Below are 25,316 nucleotides of genomic sequence, written 5' to 3' on the forward strand. Positions count from 1 at the left end.
TTGTGTCACAAAACCTATTTTCATAGAAATCTTTTATAATTTGAACAGCATATTAATGTAAACACGCTCTACACACACGTGCAAGTAGAAAAAGCTTTACTATACCAAAGTTGAAATAATGGAAATCAAACTTAGCACTTTTTACATGTATCGTAGGACGAAAACGACTTCCTATATCACGTTTGTAATTGTAGCGATCAAACTACTCATAGGATTTTAATGAAAAACAAAGAGATGACAAAAGAGACTTGTAAAAATATTCTTACAAAAGTACAAGACCCTTATCTATTTAGTTTTGAAGCAATTGTTACATAAAGTACACAATTTCTCATAGCGGTGGACGCATACGACAGCTAACCTGTAAAAATCTTGCAACACTGTGCATATGAAGATTAGATATATATGTAGTTCAGACATTGCCGCTAAAGCTTTATGTCTTTTCTTTAATACTTTTTTTTTTCATTTTAATCTTCCTCTGTAATGTTCAACAGATATTTCCGCTTCTATTTCTTCTATTTATTCAAAATAACCTCAATAGCATATTAACGCGAGCGTCGCGAGTTAATCTCGATGGTATACTGACATTACTAACGCGAGTGAAAACAGTAAAAACAGTACAAGCTCAGTCAAAAGTTTTACACAGATAAGTAGAGTTTTCCGTACATTATCGTATTGCAGTGTGACCATTATTTTTGACTAATACTGTCGCGATACAACTACCTTAATTATTTTGGTGATTTATATCGCGTTCGAAAAACAATTAAAGATCAATTTCCACTAAATTTCTAGTTTTACGTAATGATGTTAATTTCTTTTTGCTATACCGATTTACTTTATATATGCCATGAAATTATATGATATAATATTTAATACACCTATATATTTTACCTATCAAAAGATTTTAGAGCCTATTAAAATATAGATCATATTATTATTGAATTATTCGAGGAATTATTATGATGATTAATTGTTAAGTTTCACTTTATAAATAATAGTAAAAATGTATATGTAAGAAAAATATTTTAGAGATTTTAAAATACTTTTACAAAATACAACAACGATTTTACGATAATGACTCCTAATAAATTTCACTATTCGTTATACGGCGGGCTAATTTTGTGCTTCAGACATGACGAAAGAAAGAAAAATAACCGTCCGCGTGTGCGTGACGAGACACGATTTCCCATACGAAACAGCCTGATGATCTGCCGATATATTTATTGCGGGCAATATGCGCGTGTTCGCGTATGGGTCTGCCGCGACACACAAACCTCGAATGAATCAAGTCCCGAAGCTAATCTGATTGCATGCCAATCCATTTTTTTCCCCGGCTTCTATTGTAAAAGAGGATAATTGTCCTATCCGCCGCTGAGCGAACGAAATGGCGAAGAACGCGGTTTTGATGACAGCGCATTTTGCGTATAAGCTAGATTTTAGCAAGTGATTTGCCCCTTATCATTTGTCTGCGGAGCAGCGTTTTGTACGTCGCGAATTAAATGGCAATGTTGAAGTTTAACGACGCGCTAATGGTCTAACTTCGCGGCAGGGGGGCTAGGGGTGAGGTACAAAGTACAAACATTGTAAGAACACATCGATTTATCTTCGGGACATATTGTCATCCTTTTTATATTCGCTTATTGCAAGGAACATTGCTTGAAGATTCCGTTTGAGATCTCTCGTTGAATACGAATAAGGGGATATTTATATCGAAAATTAGATTTATACGCTGTTTCTCCTCTATTTCCTCTTTCTGTCTAAATTATACGCGATATGGTGACGCGATATCGATTCCCGGTGCGGTACCGTGTCGGTGTATATGCTCTATCTGCGTGATTCTTTCATATGCGAAAAGGGTCAGTCGCGTAGAGACGTGGGTGCGACATTCGCGGGGACACCCCTATTGAGGATGCGTCGTGGCGGGTCGCACACATTTTTAAACGCGTATATGCGTCCGTTATTATAGGCCATAGGCGCGGTTGCGCGAGTCCGTTGTCCCCCTTCGTTTTTCGTCGTCGCGCTTGATCGAACGGATGCGCGTTGCAACGCAATCTCATTTGCGCGATAACGCGCATCAAGCAAATGCGACTTTTTGCAAGTGCTCCCTCTGCAAATAGCGTACGAGGTGTATTACGCTTAATGGATTGAATTGCAGCAACGACGTCTTAAGATCTTAATTAATTTGTTTTAATTTGCGCGCGACGGAAGCGTTTAATTCACAAGCGTTTTAATTCGTTAAAATATTTATAAGATATTTTTTGTAATATATAATAACCGCAATTTACGTATCGTTTATTTACAAAAAAATTGTCACATCTCGTAAATATACGAACGAATTCAACTCTATCAGAGTTCAGTCAACTTTTTTATACTTCACGAAATTATGACATTATATAATTACTTTTCTCGCGTTGTTTTTTTGATAAATGCACTTTGCGTATAGAATCAGGATGTGTTTACTTTTTCAATAAACCTCACTTGTTATTTCTCAAAAATTGGAGAATATATTTGTTTAATTCTCATTCCATGACCTGCGCGACTTATATGATCGAACATTTCGCCGATCACAAGACACCAATGTTCTGAATAATGTACAAAGTGGTCTACGGTGGCAACAAGGCAGTCCTCATAAATAATTCGGAACCCACCCGCCGAGGACTCGATCGCACGTCTTTTGTTCCAAGTAACGCGCGGAATATTATGCATTTCGAGATGCGCGATAAAATATGAAAGATAAAAATGACAACTAGATTTCAAGGATCGAGTATATATATACAGCTAATACACAATTGCAGTAATATTCAAATTGATATTCACTTTGTTTACACACTTTGTTTCAAGTATTTGCTTGAGAGATTAATATGTTATCATGGAGCATCTAAAGAATATAATATTAGCTATTAATTATTTTAGTAGTTTAGTAGTAGAGAGAAAAAAAAAAGAAATAAAGCTGTCACCGGTGTCCTGCTATTGAAACTATTTTTAACTGCTCGCTTTGCGTCTTCCGTTTGGATGTAGAGACTATAAAGGACAGAAGCTCGTTAATGCCAGCAATTGTAGCTATCGATCGGCGATACGTAGCAGCAACATTTGATCGAAGACCGCGCGGAGAAAGAAGAAGTTTAAGGGAGAACACGCGACAAGCTGTAATTCCGAGGACAAAAGTTGGGCTATACGAGTATAGGCCGCAGCGCAAAAATTAAATATACAAAGTAGAGGCTTGTTACTGACAATCGCAATTATCGATGCTCACGCAATGCCCCCTCGTATGCCCCGAAACTTTGCCATATGGTTCCCCCGTATTGTCTGGTTAACGCATTATAATCTCTCTTTAGAAAAGTCTGTAAGGTGACGAGACAAAGAGATCAATGCAGCATATTGTATTTCCGAAAATCATTTATATTATCAAGCTAGGACATTAGTGAAAGCTGTATGAAAATAACTTCTTTTATGAATCTCCGTTTTACTTTGTGATTGAAATTATTTGCATATAATGTTCTAATTTTTTCCGCAACTCATCGTGATCGAGAATTAGTTACGCAATCTCGTTAACATGTTAGAAATTGAAACGCGGTAAATTGGATTGCTGACACTCACCGGTGTGGATGTAGGTGTGCTTCTTCATGTCCGACTTCTGGTGAAACCTCTTGCCACAATATTGACAGGGATAAGGCCTCGTGTCGGAGTGGATCAGCAGGTGAGTGCTGAGCGTGCTTGACCGTTTGAAGGCCTTACCGCATTGCTTACACTATTGTAACAAACAAAGAAATTGGTTTACCTTAGTGCTACGTCTGTTTAGTGAAGCTATCTAATTATCCTTGCAAATATTGTATACATACAAATACATTCCTTGAAACTCGGTTATTTTTTATTGTGCCTTTAATCAAACGAGGCAGAGAAATTGGTCCCATATAATAACGGCTATAATAATCATTAATAATATTCTGACATACGCGTCAGAAATTTGAAAATACTATTTTACTGATTTCAATAATGCGAAATCATTCTGCCGTTAATAGGAATTTCCTTTCCTGAGACAAATCACCATCGTCCAACTGTTAAACCGTTAAGTAGCTAATTTGTCAATTTCTCCTGGACAGTTCGTGTTTCCCGAGGTGTTTCCGCACGCGATATTGATTGCATCCCTCTCAAGAAAATTCTTTCCGCGATTCTATACGCTTCCCAATCTCGTGGAAATCTCTCCCCTGTTATATATCATATTATATATATCATATCACATATTAATAATGTTCATTCAGAATCTATTAATGAGATCATTTCGAGTAACTCCACACGAATTTACAACGATCTATCCATTTATCAATTGCAATAAAAATATCTAAAAATGTCTGCGTTGCATTATAATAACGATATAATAATAAATGAACTCGCCGGAGCTTATTTGTTTTTTCAAATTCTCGTTCGAGAAACTTATCTCTTCCTACTTACGACAATTATTCTAATTTCCGTAAAACGTACCGCATTTTTCCCGGCGCGATTTGCCAACGCCGTAAAGTCTCTCGTGCTTTTCAACCGCGGACGCGGTTAGGAAAGGGAATAAAAGCGGACAACGCGGAGAGAGATAGAAGACGGCACCGCTCCTGGGCGCCGGGACGCCAGGCACACCTGTGTTCACGAAGCGTCGCGTTACTTCTCTCCTTCTCTCACTTTCTCTATCACTCCTCTAGCTCATTGTCACACGGGCGCCAGTCGTCACAATGCCCCGACGACGCGCGACGGTGCGGTTCGATGCGTGTCCAGGCTGACAATTTATACGGGGTATGAATATGCCAACCGCGGAATATTATTGCGCGCGCGAGTACGCATGATTCACGTCGCGTCGCGATCAATATATACGGAAGAGCGACCTGTCTTCACGCGACGTTCAACTTCTTCGCGATGATATCGCGCCGCGCGCGAATCTTAATCCCCGTCGTTCAGAATTGACAGAGTCGAAGGTACCGGTAGTGATCGGTAGATAAATGAGATTGCTGGCTGAGATCGTGATTACTAAAATATTATGGTTGCTCTTCTGAGAGACAGTGACAGCTTACGAAACGTAACCAAATTCAAAAATTATTTGAACATATTACTTGCGTGTGAAGGTACTCAAGAAAGGATCATTTTCCATGCTAATTTCTGCTCAAAATTGCAGATTGCGTTGCATATTTACATATGACGAAATCTATATTTACATCTTATACATTCAAGATTTTAAACAATATATAACGATCTTGTCCGTTTTTTATCTCTCAAGACGAGGAAGCTATTCCGGTCAATGTACTACGTACAATAAAGAAGGACAGAGCAACGTATTCAGAACTCTGCCACTTAACTGTAATTAAAGCAAGATGGTCACGTCGCCGGTGTACCGATCGCGACAATGGAGACTCCCACGCACAACAATTGTCACCCTTAATTGCTCCCGATGTCGTCCACCTGTGGCAAAATGGGGAGCTCTCGGAGCGGTCAACGGTGAGACACCGTCATCCCGTTCGCGGATACGAGGGAAAGGAAAGGAAAGCGGCGCGGCGCCTTGGTGGGAGGGTTTTCGTTAATAAGCACCGCCGGAACGCCCGTGTGTCGAGAGATCGTGAAGGAAACGACGGATTGTGGGAAGGAAGGATGGATGAGGCGAGGCAGCCTCGCCATTGTCGCCGCACGAAAGCGTCTGCTTCCGGTACGGTTCGGAAACAAAGCCGAGAAAGAGATAAAGAGGGGGGAGGGAGAGAGAGAGAGAGAGAGAGAGAGAGAGAGAGAGAGAGAGAGAGAGAGAGAGAGAGAGAGAGAGAGAGAGAGAGAGAGTCCGTGCCTACGTTCTTGCTCTCTGGCCGCCTTCCATCAGTTTCTGCGCTCCTCGCAATTCGCGGCTCCTCGAAATCGTGTAATTACCGTTAATCTCTTGCGACGCTCTTTGTACGCGGCCCGAAACATCTGTCGCTCGTCGGCGAAGGCGCGAATTAAATATAAAAAAGACTGCGGCTTTCCCACGGATAGCTTACCTATAAATGTCGCCCGTGAATCATCGCGGTATCGCGAATGCCGATTATCGCGACAGGTAAGTTACGCGTTGCTTAAGCCATTTTCTCAAATTTAAGCTTAAGCCTCACGAAACCTAGAAGAATCCAGGAGAACCGGTTAGGAAGATCGTAATCTGTCATTTGGTTAGGGAATCCCGGACGCGTTTAGAGAAACTCGTGATTCTAATTTATTAGAAATCATAGAATTTTGATACTTTATCAAAAAATGAGATATTGCACTTGTGACTAAAATGAAAGAACGTTATGTCCATCAAAAGAGAAGCGAAATCCCATTAGTTTCGCCTGAAAGCGGATATTAATAAAGATCACGACGTTGACCTACTAAATAGTCTTTACACTTATATTGTGTTATAAAGAGATTTAAGTACGTTGGAAAAGACTTCGCTGATATTAAAAGCAAAATCGTAATAGAAATCTAAAATGTGAAGCATATGAATCAGTAATAGAACAGTTTATCGTAAATTGTTTCTACTAATAGCTATGTAACATCGATGTAATTACAGTAGGTATACATTTATGGAGTAAGAAAAATATAATTCTAAAAAATATTTGGGAATTCAATTACCTTAATACTTCAGGACTAATAGTCTGCTCTAAATCTAGGCTGAAATAATGACTGAACAGACTAAAAGGCTGAGCAATATCAAGAATTTAATATCAATTTCACATCATAACGTATATACATACGTATATACATGTGTGCGGTCCACATATTCTAATATGTCGAGTTACGTGTCGTGGACGTAAAACCACGGCGAGGCGAGTTTCTCTACTTCCACTCAATCACACGTAATTGAGGCGGCGCGGTCTTTTGTCGAGGTCCATGTAGGTACTCGTCAAAAACGTTTGACCCGTTTCCTCGCCCCGACGCACTTACGGGTATTTGCGCGCCCCGCAAGAAATTCATATCGCGTGACTCCTCGAACGCCGAAGCCCGATTTTTTTCTTTCTCCGAACGGAACGGAGATCGACCGGTTTTACGCTCTCGGTATGTAGGCACGCGTAAAACCCCGCGGTCGCGTACTCTCTGTGCGTACCAAAAGGAAACATTCGCGCCGCGATAAAGTCGAAGATGGACCGAGCGCGACGCGCGTTCGACAACTCGTCCGTCCGGATTGCTTCGTTATGTTAATTAAACCGTGCCTAAGTTGTAACAGATGTGTGATGGCTCCGATTATGATGTTTTATTTAATTAAACTTAAGCATTTGACACACAGGCGTTTCTTTTAAAACAGCTGGAAAGTCATTATGACCTCTCTTATAACGATCCATTAAAATTTATTTAATTTCTTTAGTCGCATGTGTGTGTGTGTGGTGGAATACGCATCGTTTATATTTGCTTCATGAAATATTACTGTAATTACTGTATAGCATTGGTTAAATCAGTTATCGAACGAAACTGCTAATCGAACGTAATTGCTAATTATTGAATTAGCTATAAAAATTAAAAATGTTGCTGAAAATCGTACATAACTGTTACTTAAAAAATAAGTAAGTTGCGTAAGAGAGAGAGAGAGAGAGAGAGAGAGAGAGAGAGAGAGAGAGAGAGAGAGTTTGCCTAGATTGATATTTGCCTGAGCAAACCGTTTCTTCCTTTGTGATAAAAAACTTGGTAAATATGCATGACTGGAAGAGAGAAAAATATCGATTTTCAAGGAAATCAACGTGACCTGACCTGACCATCAGATTGGCGAGGAGCACTTTCCCGTGGCTCGTAAAAAAAAAAAAAAAAAAAAAAAAAAAAAAAAAAAAAAAAAAAAAAAAAAGCGGACACCAGCAAGCTCCACATATCGATCATCGGCGACCTTTTTCAAAAGCTGTCGCGTTCTGAGAAGCTGAGCTTCACGTAAACAATGAATCGGGCCGAGAATAATAATTTTGTCTTTGTTTATAGAAAAATTGGGTTAAGTTAATTCATTTACGAAGCATTAATTGAAAATACGGCGATGATTTAAAAAAATAGCCAATTCCGTCTTAAATGTTTTTATTAAATCTTCTAATTAATTTTACACTCGCGTTATATTTTTTTAAATACTCATTGACGATATTTTTTTTTTATTATAATCATTAATTATTAAAGAAAATTAATCACAGTTCTGATTTTACATTGAACTTATAACATTTTCTTACAATTAGTTAGGATACATTACGTACATAAGATAAAAATTATGTTTAGAACGTAATCAAACTCATTACTAGCGAGAGACAGAAATAGAATTAATCCAAACAATCAACGGATAGCTTATTCTCCTGTCAAGTAAGCTATTAATATCAATCAATGGGTTGATTATAGCTGTCAGTTAGAACGACTGTGCGGTTAGATTCTTGGAAATAGATAGGTCGCATCAAAACTCTGAAACAGAGGGAAGAAACGAAGAAAAGAGCAGAGGGGAAGGTCGCTAAGATGGGACCAATTACCGCCGGCGATACGTTCTTTAGGGGTGCCGCGATCGGCCGGTTCGATCGATACCGAAGCTGCGCGCGTGGAAATCGAAGCTTCTTTACGAGCGCGAGGCGCGATCGCCAATAAAAGCTCGAGTCGAATGTTTGCCGACCTCGTAAAATCGGCAATCGTACGGGACACGCGCGCGCAACCACGCGGTCCACTTGCCACGATGGGTTGAATATCGTGGACGCAGTGGAGTCGAGATTTCCAGGACCGATATCAGTCGTCTTCCTCGAAAGCTTATCGGCCGCCTTCCGCGGCAGCGGATTCGCAATGATTTACCCGCGCGATTTACGCGGAGAACCGCGTCGTGAAAATCTTTCTTTACGACACGGCAGTACCGGTGTTTGCGACAATCGCTCACGATTTTTAAATCATCAAGAAACTCCGATACTGTCTTTTCGATTTTTCCGAATCGATTGAGACGACGAAGTGACGCGAAATAAATTCTTTCCAAAACGCACTTTTTTTCCAAGAGAGAATTACGTTGTATTGTTACAGATTATCATTAAAAATCATGATTGAGTACGCTCTTCGGAGTATTACTTCACCGAAATAACGAGTCATGCGCTTACGGAGAAAACAGCTTCAGCAGTTGGTACTTATATATCTAGCGAAGCAGGATAAAGTGCGCGCGAGTGAGAATAAGGAGGTATAATACAGGAACACTCACTTGAAAAGTCCTTTCCGTCGAGGAGGGCGGTGTAAGCGGTGAATGATGAATTTGCCGCGTAATTATAGGGGTCGAGGACGGACTCCTGGAGGACGGTGCTCTCGTTTCTCTGGCCTCCCTCTCGCACACCGAGCCCGGCGACCAGATTTCACTTTTTCTGCTGCCGATACTCGACGAGACGTCGCTCGGCTTCGTGCTGAGGTTCAACGGCACCTCCTCCTCTGAAACGAGAAGTCACCCGTCTATTTCGTCACTCGAGCGCTCGCCAAATCGCTGCCAATCTCTCATAATACAAAATACAATACTTTACTTGTTTTACATTAAAATAAACAAATCTTTTATTCATGTAATGTAATACGAAATGATAAAATTTTTCAAAGTGTAAATCCATATAAAATATATAAAGAATAATTTACACATACATTTAAAAATGGAAATCAAAAATAAGTATATATTAAGCATTTACCAAGAAATATTTCATCATAAATTTAATTGAACGTATTTATAACACGGAGAGCACAAAGAAACAAGAAACTTCATATATCGTCGCATCAAGATATCGAAAAAAAGTGATAATTTATGATCGATCATGTAACATCATCACTAAAGGCGGAGAAATTTTATAGTTTTTGCACACCATATATACATGTATGCGCAGATAGCAATTAATTGATCGTAATTAGTATCCGTGCAGCAAAGTCAAGCGGCGGCGATAAATGATGCTTCGTGTGACAACGTCGGTCGATCGATAGCACCCACTTACTGATAATTGCTCATTAACCGGTCTACTGTTTTAAAAGAAGCATATTTCGAACGTTCTGAAAAAGGTTTATCCCGGGAAGCTGGCTGAAGACAACTTCACCAGACTTACTCTTCTAAATCGTGATCTTTATCAATTTCGGAAATGCTCAATTATTTCACTAAAGTATCCGCGTTTTCGTTTCTACACTCATTAAACTTGTAGACACATAATTTAATCCAAAATACGATGCTTATAAATATATAAAGATGCCCAATTCAGCGACTGGACATTTTTTTATAACGCAATATAAAATAATGACTAGATATTGGATTTTTTATGCAGATTGTTGGAAAAGAGCAATTAAATAACTAAGATTTAAGTTGTTTATAATATTCAACGTATTTATGCTGTAACACACACATATGTTGGATATTATAAATAACCTAAATTTTTAGTTATTAATTGCTCTTTTCTAACAATCTGCATATAAAAAATCCGATGACTAATAATGACAGGATTCATAATCAATGTTTTTGAAATAAATATCGACTAAATTATTATGCAAATTATTATTCAGGATGCTAATCAAAAGTAACTTAACTAATATACCCCGATAAATTTTGCATGATTTGGTGCTTTTTAAGTAACAATGTCGTTTCCTGGCAAGAGTTCCTTCTCTCACAATCTCTCAGTCGTAACATGCTAAACATTTGCAGATTGGTTTAAGAGGAGATTCAAGCAAATCTCACCGAACTTGGCCTTCTCCGGTGTGCATCTCCGGGGTGATCCGGGACGTGCCGGACTGAGAGGTTCCGAATGAATGGGCGAGCAATTCGTGACCGGTGTCGTCTGTTGGGACGGGATTCTCGTAGGCGGGAGCAAAGAATGTGGCAGCAGCAGGCCCATGTGACGGGCCCACCAGGCACCCCCAGACGCCCCATAGCCGCCGTACATAAGACCGCAACGCATGTCTGAGACAACAAAGGTAACCAGGCTGAGTTCAAAGTGTGGAATTTGGAAGTGTGATGATCTTCTTCAAGTAACAGAGAATTTACAAAATGCTTATGGAGATTACGTCGCCGAGCGAATATTCTCGTACACGTAAAGGAATAATTAACATACATACAAACACAAGAAACATTTAATAATATATAAGACTAATTAACTTAAGAAATATTATAATCAAATATTTCTATTTGAAATATATCGCGCGGTTCAATTGACAATTATAGATTGATAAATACATTTAAGTTATATAGACGACATCAAAACTTTCTCCCTTATCCACGTCATCCACTCTTTCACGACTTACCTCGCGCGGCAACGCTAGCGCTGAGTGGTAGACTTTGCAGTCTCAGATCGGGATTGTAATTCGATACGAGGGTAAAGGCGCTGAAACGATCGGGGACGGGTTGACAAAGGCCCAATGGTGCATTGGTGGTGGAGGCGATGGTGCTCGAACTGCTTCCCGGTACACCTGGGCTCCAAGGCGAGGATGGTAGCGTGATTATGCTCGGGCTGCCGGGTGGCGAGAGGGTGGCCGGGGGTGACAAGGCGCCCGCCGGAACTCCCACGGGATTGCAATGAAGTTCCGGTTTCATGTGCCAAGTTCGAGGTACCGCTTCTATTACGAGAGAGAGCAAATACTTGGCTTATATTATTTCGCACGCTGCACCACGCACGAACGCAAAATGTGCATATAGCATATAAATTTCGAAATTGCGATGATTCCACCGTGTTATTATCGGTGAGCTCTTTTCTAAGTACGTACTTAAAACTCAATAAACATATGTTTATGTGTGTGTGTGTGTGTGTGTGTGTGTGTGTAGCTAAAACTCCATGTTAGATAAATTGACTCTTATAAATTACGCACGTGCTAAAGTTGCAAAATACTATTTTCTAAAGGTTATTAAAACTAATGGCATTTAATTAAGGCAATTGAAAAACTTTTATGTAATAACAAAAATGGCTTGCAGAATTTTTACTTAATGAATATCATTCGTTTGATGTGTGTGTGTGTGTGTAAATGATATTTCTTGGTAACTTTTGTGAATCTTTAGACAGTGAATATCATGAAAATATATATGTAAATATTAAATACTTGGACTAGAACTACATAGATAAAGACGAAAACATTTATAAAACAGAAGACGTTAAAGTGAAATAGGTACTCTTTATCTGTTTTGAAGAATCTTTTACAGATTATATCTAACATGATTTTAATTTCTAAAATGTTTCTAAGAAATTTGATAGGTATCTTAAGTGTTTAGTATTATTTTAACATTTTCTAATAAATATTCCTAACTGTTTAGGTATATTATCTTTCTTCATATTGTCTACTTTCAATTCATTCTCTATTTCTACGTGGTTTAATATCTCGAATATGATAATAAAACCTCTATGGAATAAAGGAACTACGGAAATTCACGTTAAGTGTGAGTTATATATGTATTTCGCGTAAAAACATGCGTAGAGTGGCTACATTCCACAAACGCGTTCATTACGTACACGAAACATATACGTTAACAGAGAAATGAATAATACATGGAGCCTTGAAGCGGATTCTTTCGTGATGCATAAAATCTGGTGATGCTGATCGCGATCGAAATCTTTTTTTATTTGCATTAATTGTAAAATATTTTATGCGCAATCGCTTAAGTATTTATAGAATTATTCTGCGAACTGGGATACCAATTTATCATTTTCTATAAAGTAGCATTAAAAATAAATATTAAGAATCTCAAATAAGAAATTATCACAATTCTCTAATTACATGTTTTTTCATATATATAGTTACACGCAACTTAAAGATTTTTTATTCATGTCGATTTGAAAATTGATCGTGCAATTTAAACATTACCGGAGTAATTAATCGCGATATACGTCCGCCGTATCAGGATCCGATCGACAAATCATATTTATTGCAAAAAATATAACTAAATCGGAGATTGTATGTATAGGTACTACGATACAAAACGTCGAGTTTCCCCCCTGAATTATATGCTCGTTGCACTCCACAATCTCGTCCGTTCGATAATAGAGAATTAGGAATGCCGCGGTGATTATGAGCTCCATATTCATAACAATCGTCCGGCCCCGCTAAGAGAGTTATTTAAAAACCGTTGCTGGCTTCCATATCGCACGATCTCGCGCGCCGATGAATATACGGAATAATTATGCTCGCCGCGTTTAACGCGAGCATGTCGGCGTTTAATGCATTGTCGGCGACGTTTTAACGCGTATCAGATTCGTTGGCGGAATAAAGAAGAAAAAAAAAATTTGCGCGCAAAAGGGCAAACGTGCGCGAGCGCGGGAAAGAAATCACGAACGCGCGGCCGGCGAAATGCGAATTATAAATCGTGCGTGTGCGCGACTCGCGGCCGAGTATCGAGTACCGGACGGACGTATCGAGACGACGAGATCCTAATCGCGCGAGGTCGGACAGATGTGATTGCTCGACGCAGATCTCTGCGACGAGTCGCGCGATAAAGTATCCCGGCCGCGCCGTCCGACGCAAACTTGACGGGGCAGGCTCTCAAAAGCGAGCGCGCCGACTGCCGATCAGTTTTCGCGTAGCGATAATCAGTGGCAATGAAATAAATATATTTTGCGCGCACAGGTTGTTCTCCGTCACGCAATACGTGTTCCGTACTGATTTCTCAAGCTGTCATGAAATTCTACCGATCGGCGCAGTCAAGGAGAAAACTTTAATCGGCCACGGCGTCGATCATTTTTGTGTGTGCCACGCATTCTTTAGAAAAATTACGTAATACAGTTATATAATTTTCATACATGTAATAGCGCGTTTCGAGATTATAGTCAACAATCTGTAATTTTTTGAATTTTTATAAAACGCACGTGGGTTTCCTTAATATATTTCAAACAACATACATTATGTAATTTTGTAGTGTGTAAAATCTGGTCGAGAAATTAAAAAATTGTTCTAATTAAAATGTGTTCTAATTCACATAAGTTGACGGGATGAGATATTTTTTAACGAGCCGCAAACAAACGAATAATTAACAAGCATCGAGCACGATGCGAGTGCAGTTTTTCGCTGGCGCGGCGCGCGCGCGGGGGTGATTTGTAAGCACACGCGAGTGTGCGAGTGGAAATAGAAATAGCCATTTTGCGTGAAACGACGATGTGTCGGGAAGCCAGGTGATAACCCACGAAGTAAATCACTGGCTCGAAGGTCCCACCGTGTGCGATAAGGATCGCGTCTGGACATAAACTACGACTAATAACCGCCGCTACTCGTTGTTTGAATAAATCTGTAATGCATTCGTACGAGCTGCATTTTCCTACATAATTCATGCGCGGACGCATCGGTAGCGACTGTAGCGAGAATTTGTTACTCGTTTCCATAGATAACGGTGCACGATGTAGTGTATACGCTGCCAATCGCCTGGCTTATTCCGAATTTCAGTTACACTGTTCCTCGGTTTTAGACGAGCGAATTGAAAAGGGAAACGAGCGCATTACAATTCGTCCGACATAGTTGCAAAAAAAAATAAGAACAAAAGCGTACCGCTGATAAGAGGCGCACGTAATTTTCCGTGCCAGATAACTTAAATAATAATTCAGCAGGAAAAAGAAGAAACGGAAGAGAGATGGATCGAATGTATCGATCTTCGTCTCGAGTCTAATTGTGATGAAAATATGGCTGCATTTCGATATTCATTGTCAGTACTGAATATCTATATATTTTTCTATATTTTACGTCACGTATACTACAGATTTTCAGTACCGACAGTGAATATCGGAATGCAGCCTACGTATGAGATTAGGGCGCGAGAAATGGTTTGGTTTCCGAGATAAAATATGCATGGAAATATGTTAAAAAAAATTTCGCTCGTTAAACCAGAGACGGAAAAGGAAAGCAGCAAAGAGAGCCACGATTTTGACGCGGGACATTCTCGTGTTGAAATTCGAGGTCTCGATATTAGATGGACACGTATTTAGACAGGTGAGGCCAATTCAACGATATATCACGCTGCACTTCTGCGTTGTTATCATCCATGCATCATGTCACCCACAGAATAAAAAAACCGCGTACTGCTGTTTGTATGAGAGTATATAAATCATGAGCGTCGCAAACCTGATTTCCTGCTATCTTTTCAATTTTGCGCGACGACAAGGAATAAGCTACGAATAATACCAAACAGAAATGTCGAAAACATTATGTGTTCGCGAGAAATACAATATGAAAATAACATTATAATGTACATTATATAATAAAATATACTGACATAATGTATATTTTAGCAAAGTTAAAAATGTATTTACATCGAATTTACTGCGTTCACTATTGCGCTTAATTATTATCGATCGGATAGAACAACTAAAGAAATAAAGCATATAGGTGAATTCATAGAAAATATATTCTATCGCAGATTGTTTCGAGTGTGTTAGCGTTGAATCATCGTCAAACTCGCGCGAATACAATTTACATCTTTAACAGCGAATATGCTAATCCATGTTTTAGCAATCTTCAGTACAAATTTAAGACGTAACAAATTTAAGACAGACGATAGCAAACTGCAGAGAGACGTGCGCGATAATCGGTGCAATGAAAAAAAATCTTCGATTAATGATAAAGATTGATTGATTCAGCGCGTGGCCACCTGTGGAAATACACATCTGTCATTTTAACAGATTCGAGGTACGTTTAACTGCGTCATTTCTTAATTTCACACTTGAGGCTCGACACGTTTCACAGCCACACGAAATGAATTCCGAGTCAGTGAGTCGTTCGTGTTCTCATCGTCGAAATTAATAGCGCGGCCAGATGGAACTCTTTTAATTACCGATTAATCACTCGTGACTCACGCAGTGTTCCCGTGAACGACAAACGTTTTCAATTCATACGAATTTCGGAATTGGACAAAATTTCCCTTTATGGACAATGTGATTACGTTACATTGGCGAAAGTTTCCGATCGTGTTTTTGGTAAATTTCTATCTAACGGCAGCTTGTACATATCGCTCTATATATGAAATCCAAATGACAGACAATGAGAAGACATCTGCCAATTAACGAATCGATTAATTGATGATAAACGGGGCTCTATAGGCCTCGTAAACGGCTAATCGTTTGCTCGTTAATTACGAAAGTAACTCCCACCGCAACGACTCATCGTCAAATCTCAAAAAACAATCATGAATATTTACGCGATGCCTTGATTAAGCTGTGTGAACAAGTGTCAGATGTTCTTCTCGCCTGAGTATCTTTAAGACGGATTTTTGAACTTACAACCTGTCATTTTCGAACGGAGATTAAAATAAGCATTCAATTTTTTATTTCAGAGACAAATGTTATAGTCTTTTTATACAGGACAATGATATGTATTATATATAATAATGCAATATTTAATATACATTTTTAACGAATTTAATAAATGCATTAGAAATAAATTTTTTTAAAATAATTCACTCATTATAAAATGATCCAAAATTAACGATTTCTCAAAAATTTCATTATGATAAATTATCTTATTATACGCGAACAATTATCATAAATACTTAAAATAAAATTTGCACTTAATAGAAAAGACTAAAAAACGAAAATGTAGAATACGACACATCTATTAATGAATAAAGTTTACTTGTGATATTTTATTGAAGAAAGCTATTTATTATATTTCGTGCAAGAGCATAATAATTAGGGTAGGTATATAGTCCAACAATGCACCATGTAAATTTCAGAGGCTTATATCTCTTTCAATTATTGAGTTGGAGATCTGGGTTTTTGCATACAGTTATGAATTTAGTTGGCTACGGCTACATACTGTATAAGATGAGTCACAAGTTATTTTTAGAGTTTAGCCACAATTTCGATTTTTTTAAAACAATGTCAAATGGTTCATCGTGTACAGGGGCGTGTACACAATGAACATAGCCATTTTTAACAATGAATCATGTATTGTGAATTGTTAGTGTTATTTTAGTTTTATTATGTCCTAAAAAGTTTATTTAGAGAAGAAATTGCATTAGATTTTTCAACGCAATAGAGAGTTGCATGCCAGTGATAGTACTTTATGCAAGCGAGCAAATTGCGACGATGTTTTGGAAATTTACACGTGTTCCTAACATTATATTTGCATTCACATGATGTGTTTAAAATACTCGCAATTCTAATGTCTGGTGCTTCGGTTATCATCGGCTTATCCGCAGTACTTTTTCGCTTTTGCGATTACGATAATATACGCGCGGTGCTAAAATCTCTCATTTGTTTAAGAAGCCGTGCGCTTCACAAAGGTGTACCTTCATATAAACATTATTTGCAATCTATTAGATCCGAGATTAAATCTAATCGTTTGTACAGGTAGAAACACGTGGAATAAATACGTTTATTTTCAGATATGCAAAATATCGACTTAACAAAATAGTCAGTCAATTGAGGTAAATAAATGATATGCTTTCAAATAAGTTCAAAATTCAAGAATGTAGAGTTTTCGCGTTATGAATAAAAAGAAGACAAATTTGAATAAATTTCCATTAACAATAAGACATAGATAAATGACAAAATTTTAATTTTAAAAAGAACAATGTATTTTTTATATGTCTTTACGATCGTAGAATATGAATCAGCTAAAATTTACATCTAAAATTATGAAATTGTGAACGATAAAACAAAAATGGGAAGTTCATTCTGCTTATTATAGTAGATTGCGCAAACATTTTTTTTTTTTTTTTTACAGAAGAATCTCGGATTTTTATCAAGATTGAAAAGCTGTACGTTTCGGGATAAAACTGCAAATGTGTAATTTGGCGGCGGAAGTTTGCTAAAAAAATGTGACGAGATCTTGGCGTTTTTTGAATATTTAATCACTCATAAAACACACAAATAAATAGCATACCTAATCGATAAGCTATAATACCGACGTTCGAAAATTTTTCAAGTAATCGGTTGTATAAATTTTGTTTACATGTGAATTAAAACAACCCCGAGCGGATTTCAAATGTACTCTTATTAACGATTGTTATTAACAAGTTAATCATTATTAACAATTAACCATTACTACCATTACGACAAGTGAATTATAACAAATACTCTTGTGTCACGAAAAAAATGCGATAAACTCGCAAATGTATACCTGTTTAAAATACACGTGCTTTGCGTTTTAAAATGTTAGATGCCAAAATAATCGCGGAATACGTTCAAGGGGCTGACGAGGACAAAAGCGATCAACACGAAGACTTACTTTGTAACGTTTAATTGTAAGACACGATGATAAAGATCAGGTGCGGATCGGCGGAAAAAAACAGAAGTGATACTCTTGATAAGAGTTGCGATTGACGTCGTGAAAAGTTACAAGGGAGATCAAAACTTTAAATCAGCTTTAAATCGTGTCATCGTCATGTTAAAAATCAGTTCGTGTCACTTCGATCGACAGGATCGTCGATGATTAATAGCGTGCATATGGTACATTCCCATACAACTCATTATTACTTGTGTTCGCTTATGTTTCCTATACCTAATAGATTCAAGATTCAATATACTATATAGTTTCTGTGATGCACAATGCAATCTTTTTCTTAAAAAGTTATGTGTGCTTACATACATTTTCTATAAAATTATAAAACGCACAAACAAATCAAATTTTGATATTTTATAGCAAGTTTTTATTCTTTTATCAATAATGATCAATAATTTAATTCTTCCTTTTTTTGTGTATAACAATTGAGAGCTTGTATCACAAATTTTAAGAATTTCTCTCACCAATCGATCCCATGTTGTTCTATGTAACGTACATACCTACAAGCTTGACGCGTAGAATGAAATACATATAACTCTCGGCAAGTGCGTGATATACGTGTAAACTTGTTGCGATCGGCAAAGTTTACCGTATATAGTTAAGAGTCGGGTGTCACGTGTTGTCGCGGTGATTATATTAACGATGTATCCAAAGACATTAACTAAATCTTGTACTCACCACACATCACGTTCAGGTGTTGCAGGCGATGCTAGAACGATGTGTTAATATTGTATGCCGCTCATGGAGCCGCGCACTATCCCGATCGCGGTCTCCGCGCGCACCGTGCCTGCCAGATTCAGAGTTCGGCGCGCGCGAATCACACAGAATTTCTTTGGCAAACGTCCAACCACCGGGCACACGTTGCCGCCTTCTCGCACAGATACTTTCGCGGAAACACGCGATCTTGGTCGCTCGTTCAAACGCGCGAGTTCAAAAGTGTTCTCTCGAACGACCTTGCAACTGGTTCCGTTCACCGTTCACCGACCGGTCGGTCGAAGTCTCTTTCCGGAAGTCACGATTCATCAAGGTCGATCGCGACGAGAACGCGAATCATCGTTTAAACCAAATCTTCTCTTCAATAGTTAGAGTCGCTTCAGTCTTGAATCTCGAAGAGCCATGAACCGCGAGATATTTTAAATCCCTTGACAAAACCTTGACATCAGCCGCTGACTTCCTCCTACTCCGTTTTCTGTTTCCTTGACAATTAACGGACTGCTACGGTGTGTGTCGCCGAGAGCAGCCAGTAGGTACTAGTACTACAGGTAACTTGTTGTCTGAACGTCAGTTCAGTCCGTGCGAAGAAGAAGAAGAAATAGAAGAAGAAATTCTCACTCTTCCCTCTCGGAGTGTCCTGACTCAGAGCAGGACCCCGACTGACCCCGCGGTGTGGCCGAGGAGGGCACGCACGGTCTCTCGCGTATGAGGACGAGCGTGTGTCGGCCAGCCCGTGGCTTCCCCTTACCTGGTCTGCCTCACCACGCTCAGGTTTCGCTCTTCTCTCACCTGCGCGTCGGTCTCGTGTGCCTACCTGGAAGCCCCGCCTACCATCGCTCGCTCGTGGTGCGGAGTACGCCGGCGTTCGACGTGGTGGGAAACGAGGAGAGACGAGTACGCGCGCGTCCTCCTTCCCTTCCCCCTTCATCCCCTTGTCTGTCCCCGCGGAAATCGCTGGTAGCGCACGATAGAAACGTGCGGTCTTCACGACATCGAACCCCCACCACTGCCCTTATAGACAGAGAATACGCGGGAGATGCGTTCTATCGTAAGCGTATCGCACCAACGGGTGGGCGGTTTCCACCTCGCTCATCGCTGTAGCCGCAGCGGGAAAAGGAATCGCGAGGTGCAGGTGTTCGATGCCGTATCAGTGTTCCGTTTCGAGACGAAATTCTCGATAGCGGATTAATTGCCGCGCGGAAAGCGACTATAGAATTAACGCATCCGCGTGGACGTGGCGGACGCGTTGTCCCCCCGGTTGAAACAGACCCGGCCCGGCCGTCGTTTCGCACGACACGCGCCGTGGATCGTTGATCGGTTAATTAACGGTTCCGCGACTCCCCGCGCATGAGAAACGATCGAGCGGCGTTGAGTGTTCTTAAATTCAAGTTGCACTTGCCCTGTTTTGCAATTAAAATTTTTGGTTCGCGTGTCCGCTTGGCGCTTACGGCGATAGCACGTGACAGATTCTCGGGCGCAGCATCTTACAATTAGCTCCGCATAAGAGATTAACTTTGTACAATATCTTTATCGCGCATCCCGATCGCGATGATCTGATTAATCGCGATTAGAATCCCATGAAATAAAAAGATCATTCGGATTGTTAAACCATTTCGAAATGATTATTATGAAATAATAGTTATTGAGATATTCATAACTTTCATATAATTCTCATTATTAAGCAATAAATGAGTAAATAAACTTAATAGATTTTTCAAACAAATCCAGCCAGATTAAACTTACACTTTACTTCCGTGATCTCTCCTTCATATATCAAACAACAAAAAATTAATAATTCTATCGACATTAACAAAATAGTGCAGGTATTACTTGATAAGTTAATCACTGATTAGATTAATCAAAGTTTGATCAGTGGTAAAAACAGGGAAATCGGAGATTTCGTTGATGTTCTCTAATAGCGTCAGAAACGCGTGGTCCATGATCTAGGGTACCATCGCGCAACGTCCATCTTAACTCGGCGCCCGGGTGCAGACGCCAATAGGCACTCTCCCGAGCGGCCGTGCGCGCGCACGAGATATCCGTCGTTAGATTTGATTCGGCGGACCATCTCACGAGAGTAGGAGAGAGCCCGAGTGCGTCGGCGCCGCTGTCGGAATCGCTCTCTATTGGCTGCTCTCTCCTAGGAGAGAGGCGAGGTATCGTATCGTCTCGCTCGCGTGAACCCGCCGTATCCTAGACGAGAGCGCTGAGAGGGGCCAGGCGCGCCGTCTTCGCGACGACCTTGGGTTTAAACCGCGATGCTGAGTCTCTAGGTCATCGAAAAGGCAGACGACGACGTCGCAGAACGAAAGAGCGGTATTATAAGAATATTAAACGTAATGATCGGGAACGAAACTCGCGCGCGTATACCCCCAAAGTACTTTAATTACTCTACCTCGGTGACGAGGTAGCAAAAAGACCTGTAATTGCGGCGCCTGTAATTATTTTTGCAATGCTAGACAGCTCATTCGATTGTTTCACGCATCGCGATATTCGACGCTCAAATTTTCTTTTTTGCTAATAAGGATTTCACATCTTCAGTTTTTTTTTGCTAATGTGAATTTGAAGCTTTCAGTCTTTCAAGGCGCCTTACGTTTGCGTTTCGCAACGACATTTTCGCGTGATGCGCAGTATATTTGCCCGGCGTATCGTCTGAGCGAGACGATTAACGTGTTGCACACCTTGCGGAGATAACGTTTGTGATTAGCTCATGGCGGTTAGTTCGTTTCCGAATGAGCGCGGTTAATCACGATCAGCCGGCCGGAGTCATCAACTGCGCAAGGGCTTTCATTAGCCGCCGTTATCGTCACCTCCGCCTCGTTATATACCGGATAGATAATCCTCGGTAATTTGTGACGCAACAACGTGCATATAAAATTGAAAACGGGGAGGTACGAAAGTAGATTGCAGCAGCTCGTGTTAATCGCGCGCCATGGCCTTAACAAGCTTAAACATGGCGGTTTATTGCGATAAAAACGCTCTTTTAAGAAGTATTACTTTTAACACGAGAGAATTGTAGCAACAGTACAAACAGCTGTTAGTTTTGACATTTTTAAAGATTCGAAGCTTCGAAGTTTAAAGCTTCGAAAAAAATATTTGCGACATAAGCGACATAACTGCAACATTAGAAATTTTGTTCGGATTTTGTCATATAATTTTATAAATGGATACCTATTGCGGTATTATTGCTATTATATTAAATAAAATAATTGTATAATTTTTTGATTCTCTTCAAAGCTTCGGAGGTTGAAGTATCGAAGCTTCGAAAGTTCGAATATCGAAGCCTTCGAAGCAAATCACCAGCTCTATCTACAAAAAAGGTTGTTTTCAAAATTTTCGTAAAGAGAGCGTACAAATCTTGTGTGGAGCCGCTGTTAATCTTGAAAAGTGGCTAATATTCAATTCGACGTTTCGATTCGAATCAATTGAATTATTCATTGCGATCGTGTTCTCGTGACAGAAACGCGAGGCTAGCTCGCTCACGGTGACGTGAATCGCCGCATAGATCACGATCGAGGCATTCTTCTTTTTCTTCTTCGCTTCTCCCCCCCTTCCCCCCGCGTCTCCCGACCCACCGCGGCGCGCGATGAATGTATATGCGCGTATATCGTCGCACAATGCAGACGAAATTAGCATCGCAATGCGCCGCTGCACGCTGCTGCTGCTGCTGCTGTTGGAAAACTGGGTAAACAGCTGTGCGAACAATGCGAGCGCGCTGTGACTTCCTTCACCTCTGCCTCGCCACTCGCCACCACGTCGCTCTTCCCTCTTCATTTTTCTTCACTTCGTTTCTCCGCCCCTCTCAGTCACCTGCCTGCACTATGAGGCCTGCATGACGACGATTGCATCGAGGTTACGGATACGAGCGTGACCGAGAATGTATTCATTCTGTATTAGTCCACGGATCAAGAACTCGGGTTTCCCGCAAAGGATGATTGTCGGGTTTCTCGAGAGTAGCCGATAAGTAATTATCGATAGTTCGACAAGTAATTTTCGATTTGTACCAATATGGTGATTAACAGAAACAGTAAATTATAAAGACATCACGAGAAATTTGCATTACAATGCCAATGGGTAAATGAACAACTTAAGGGGTTACATACCTTTATCTCGCGTGCAAGAAATGGCCTATCTTCAGGAATTTTTTTTCAGTAAATAACGTAGTAATCAATGCATTTTCTTATTTTATTCGTTATATATTTAAGTGTATATGTATATATTACAAATTAATTAAGTTTTATAAAAAAAATATAACGTTTATAATAGCAAGTTGCATATACTCCAATGCATGATTAAAAAATATATCAAATAAAATAAAAAAAATCCTGCATTGATTACTATATTATTTACTGACAATGAGAAAAAATTCTTAAAGATACCTAACCATTTTTGGCCGCGACAAATTATGTAACCTTTTAATAAAGATATAATAAAGCTATAATAAGAAGATATTTATTATATCATAATAATATAATATAATATCGATACAATACTCAGTAAATAAGTAATTAATTTTTCAATTATTATAGGTATTCTGCAAAAATTATAATCTACGTATGCACGTATATTTTACTTGCTGTAGTGTAGATGATCACTTCTGTGTAGATTACATTCATAAATTATTGTATCTATGAAATATGCTATATATGTGTGTATATATATATATATATATATATATATATATATACATATATATAAAGGAAGATGTCCTGCTGATTCACTGACTCACTCACTCATCAACGCCCAGCCTAAACGCCTAAATCGTGTTTTTACCAAAAGTATATAAAATAGGGGTAGAATTTTCCGGGGAGTGCCACTATGTGTATAGTTTTTTGTTACCGATTTTTTTGAAACCGGTTTTTCTAATTTTTCTAATTTTTCTAATTTTTTGGGAAATAAATAACCGAATCTCAAAAAGAGAAAGAGAGAGAGAGAGAGAGAGAGAAAAAGAGAGAGAGAGAGAGAGAAAGAGAGAGGGAGAGAGAGAAATTGAAAATACTCCAAACGATCCAGAACACTTCCCTAAAAACAACTCCGAAAACCATGAAAGAAAGCGAGCGGCGAACTTCAAAAATTAGATAAAGAGGTCCTTAAGTAGGAAAAAAAAGGTCATACTGGGATATCTACAAACAGGTTTTGCCTATTATTTAAAATTAAAATTTATGTAACCATAATTATGAATAATTATAAGGTTTTTGATTGACGTTGGGTAATTGTGCTAAATTTAAATTATTTATTGTAATTAAAGGAAAGTTGATTGGAGTCAAAATATATTTAAAATAATTAAATACCGGAGTAAAATACAGGTATTAAGTTAATTTTATTTATAGTGGAATAGGCTCATTGGGGAAACCACTTAAAAAAAAACGCATTCAAAATAGTACCTCAAGAGTGATGTGGAAATCTATTGGCGTAAAATGTAAATATATACGTTAACACTTATCTTTTTGGAAATCGGTATCAGTGGAAATCTATTGGCGTAAAATGTAAATATATACGTTAACACTTATCTTTTTGGAAATCGGTATCAAAAATTTTTCGAATTTTTCGGGAAATATTTGATCGAATGTTAAAGAAGTGTATAATTTTTCATTACCGATCTTTTTGGAAATTAAAAAGATCGGTAATGAAAAAAAAAATGAGAGAGAGAGAGACTATTTGCGTGTCTTAATACACATGATCTCCGGGGCGAAGCCCGACGGGGCATGCTAGTATATATATATATATATATATATATATATATATATATATATATCTCGACGTATTAAAAGAATTAGATTAGACGATCGGGCAATTAGAAATACAAAACAAGTGTTGCAATCTTTTGAGCACACGTTCCATGCTTTGTTGGAACAACTCCGAGCTGTTACGGAAAGGTAAAAACGTATCGCGTAGTACAATTGATAAAATACCAGTTGCCAGTTGCGATATGGTGCAATTTGTAACGAAACGGCGCACAATTACGGATAGAAATAATGATATGCGAGAACAGAAACTTGCAATTAGGCCGCAAATGGTGCTAAAGTGATACTTATCACATAAGTGAAAAAACCCTGTAAAGCGCATTTTTCCTTAAAAACCTCAAATTGAAACTTTTTTTTTAATAATAGTCAAAATTATATATATATTGTTATAATTATATATAATTATAATAGATAAAGCTTGAAAAAATAATATTTAATGTATATATCATTGATAAAAAAGAGTTTTAGAATATTATATTTGAAGCATCATCTATAAGTTTGAGTATTATTAGAAAATCATTTTTTTCTTTGAATTTTTAATGTATGCAGCCTTTTCGTCAAGTGTCGGTTTGTTGGTTGACTGTTGCATGTATATTCGATTAGCTTTCACATCTTTATTAAGTTGTAACTCTCAAGACCCATTTACATTCAATCTACCTCTACTAACAAATGTAAAAATTTTGTCGATTAAGGTAAACA

General features: G+C 38.8%; 1 protein-coding gene and 1 long non-coding RNA gene across 5 annotated transcripts in view; one reads left to right on the forward strand and one right to left on the reverse strand.

The window, feature by feature from the left end:
- LOC143903266 (uncharacterized) overlaps window positions 1–19,657 on the reverse strand; it is a 34,722-nt gene extending 15,065 nt beyond the window's left edge. Inside the window, exons 1-5 of one of the 2 annotated variants that reach the window (XM_077416727.1) lie at window positions 18,838–19,657; window positions 11,212–11,545; window positions 10,649–10,870; window positions 9,158–9,378; window positions 3,595–3,745 (exon numbers count right to left, since the gene is read on the reverse strand). In XM_077416727.1, coding sequence (XP_077272853.1) covers window positions 3,595–3,745; window positions 9,158–9,378; window positions 10,649–10,870; window positions 11,212–11,500 — 883 coding nt within the window. In that variant the 5' untranslated portion in view covers window positions 11,501–11,545; window positions 18,838–19,657. The remainder of the gene's footprint in view (window positions 1–3,594; window positions 3,746–9,157; window positions 9,379–10,648; window positions 10,871–11,211; window positions 11,546–18,837) is intronic. The other variant, XM_077416726.1, reaches the window with a different exon arrangement.
- The window catches only part of LOC143903269 (uncharacterized), a 140,544-nt gene that overhangs the window by 62,066 nt on the left and 53,162 nt on the right, over window positions 1–25,316 (forward strand). For 2 of the 3 annotated variants that reach the window (XR_013258665.1, XR_013258664.1), the window contains exon 5: window positions 10,616–10,884. This is a non-coding gene — a long non-coding RNA (uncharacterized LOC143903269). Of the gene's footprint in view, window positions 1–10,615; window positions 10,885–25,316 lie in introns of those variants that run through there. The other variant, XR_013258666.1, reaches the window with a different exon arrangement.

This window comes from Temnothorax americanus, unplaced genomic scaffold (genome assembly GCF_048541705.1).
Source record: "Temnothorax americanus isolate GAGA-0224 unplaced genomic scaffold, ASM4854170v1 Scaffold45, whole genome shotgun sequence".
Classification (NCBI taxonomy): Eukaryota; Metazoa; Arthropoda; class Insecta; order Hymenoptera; family Formicidae; genus Temnothorax; species Temnothorax americanus.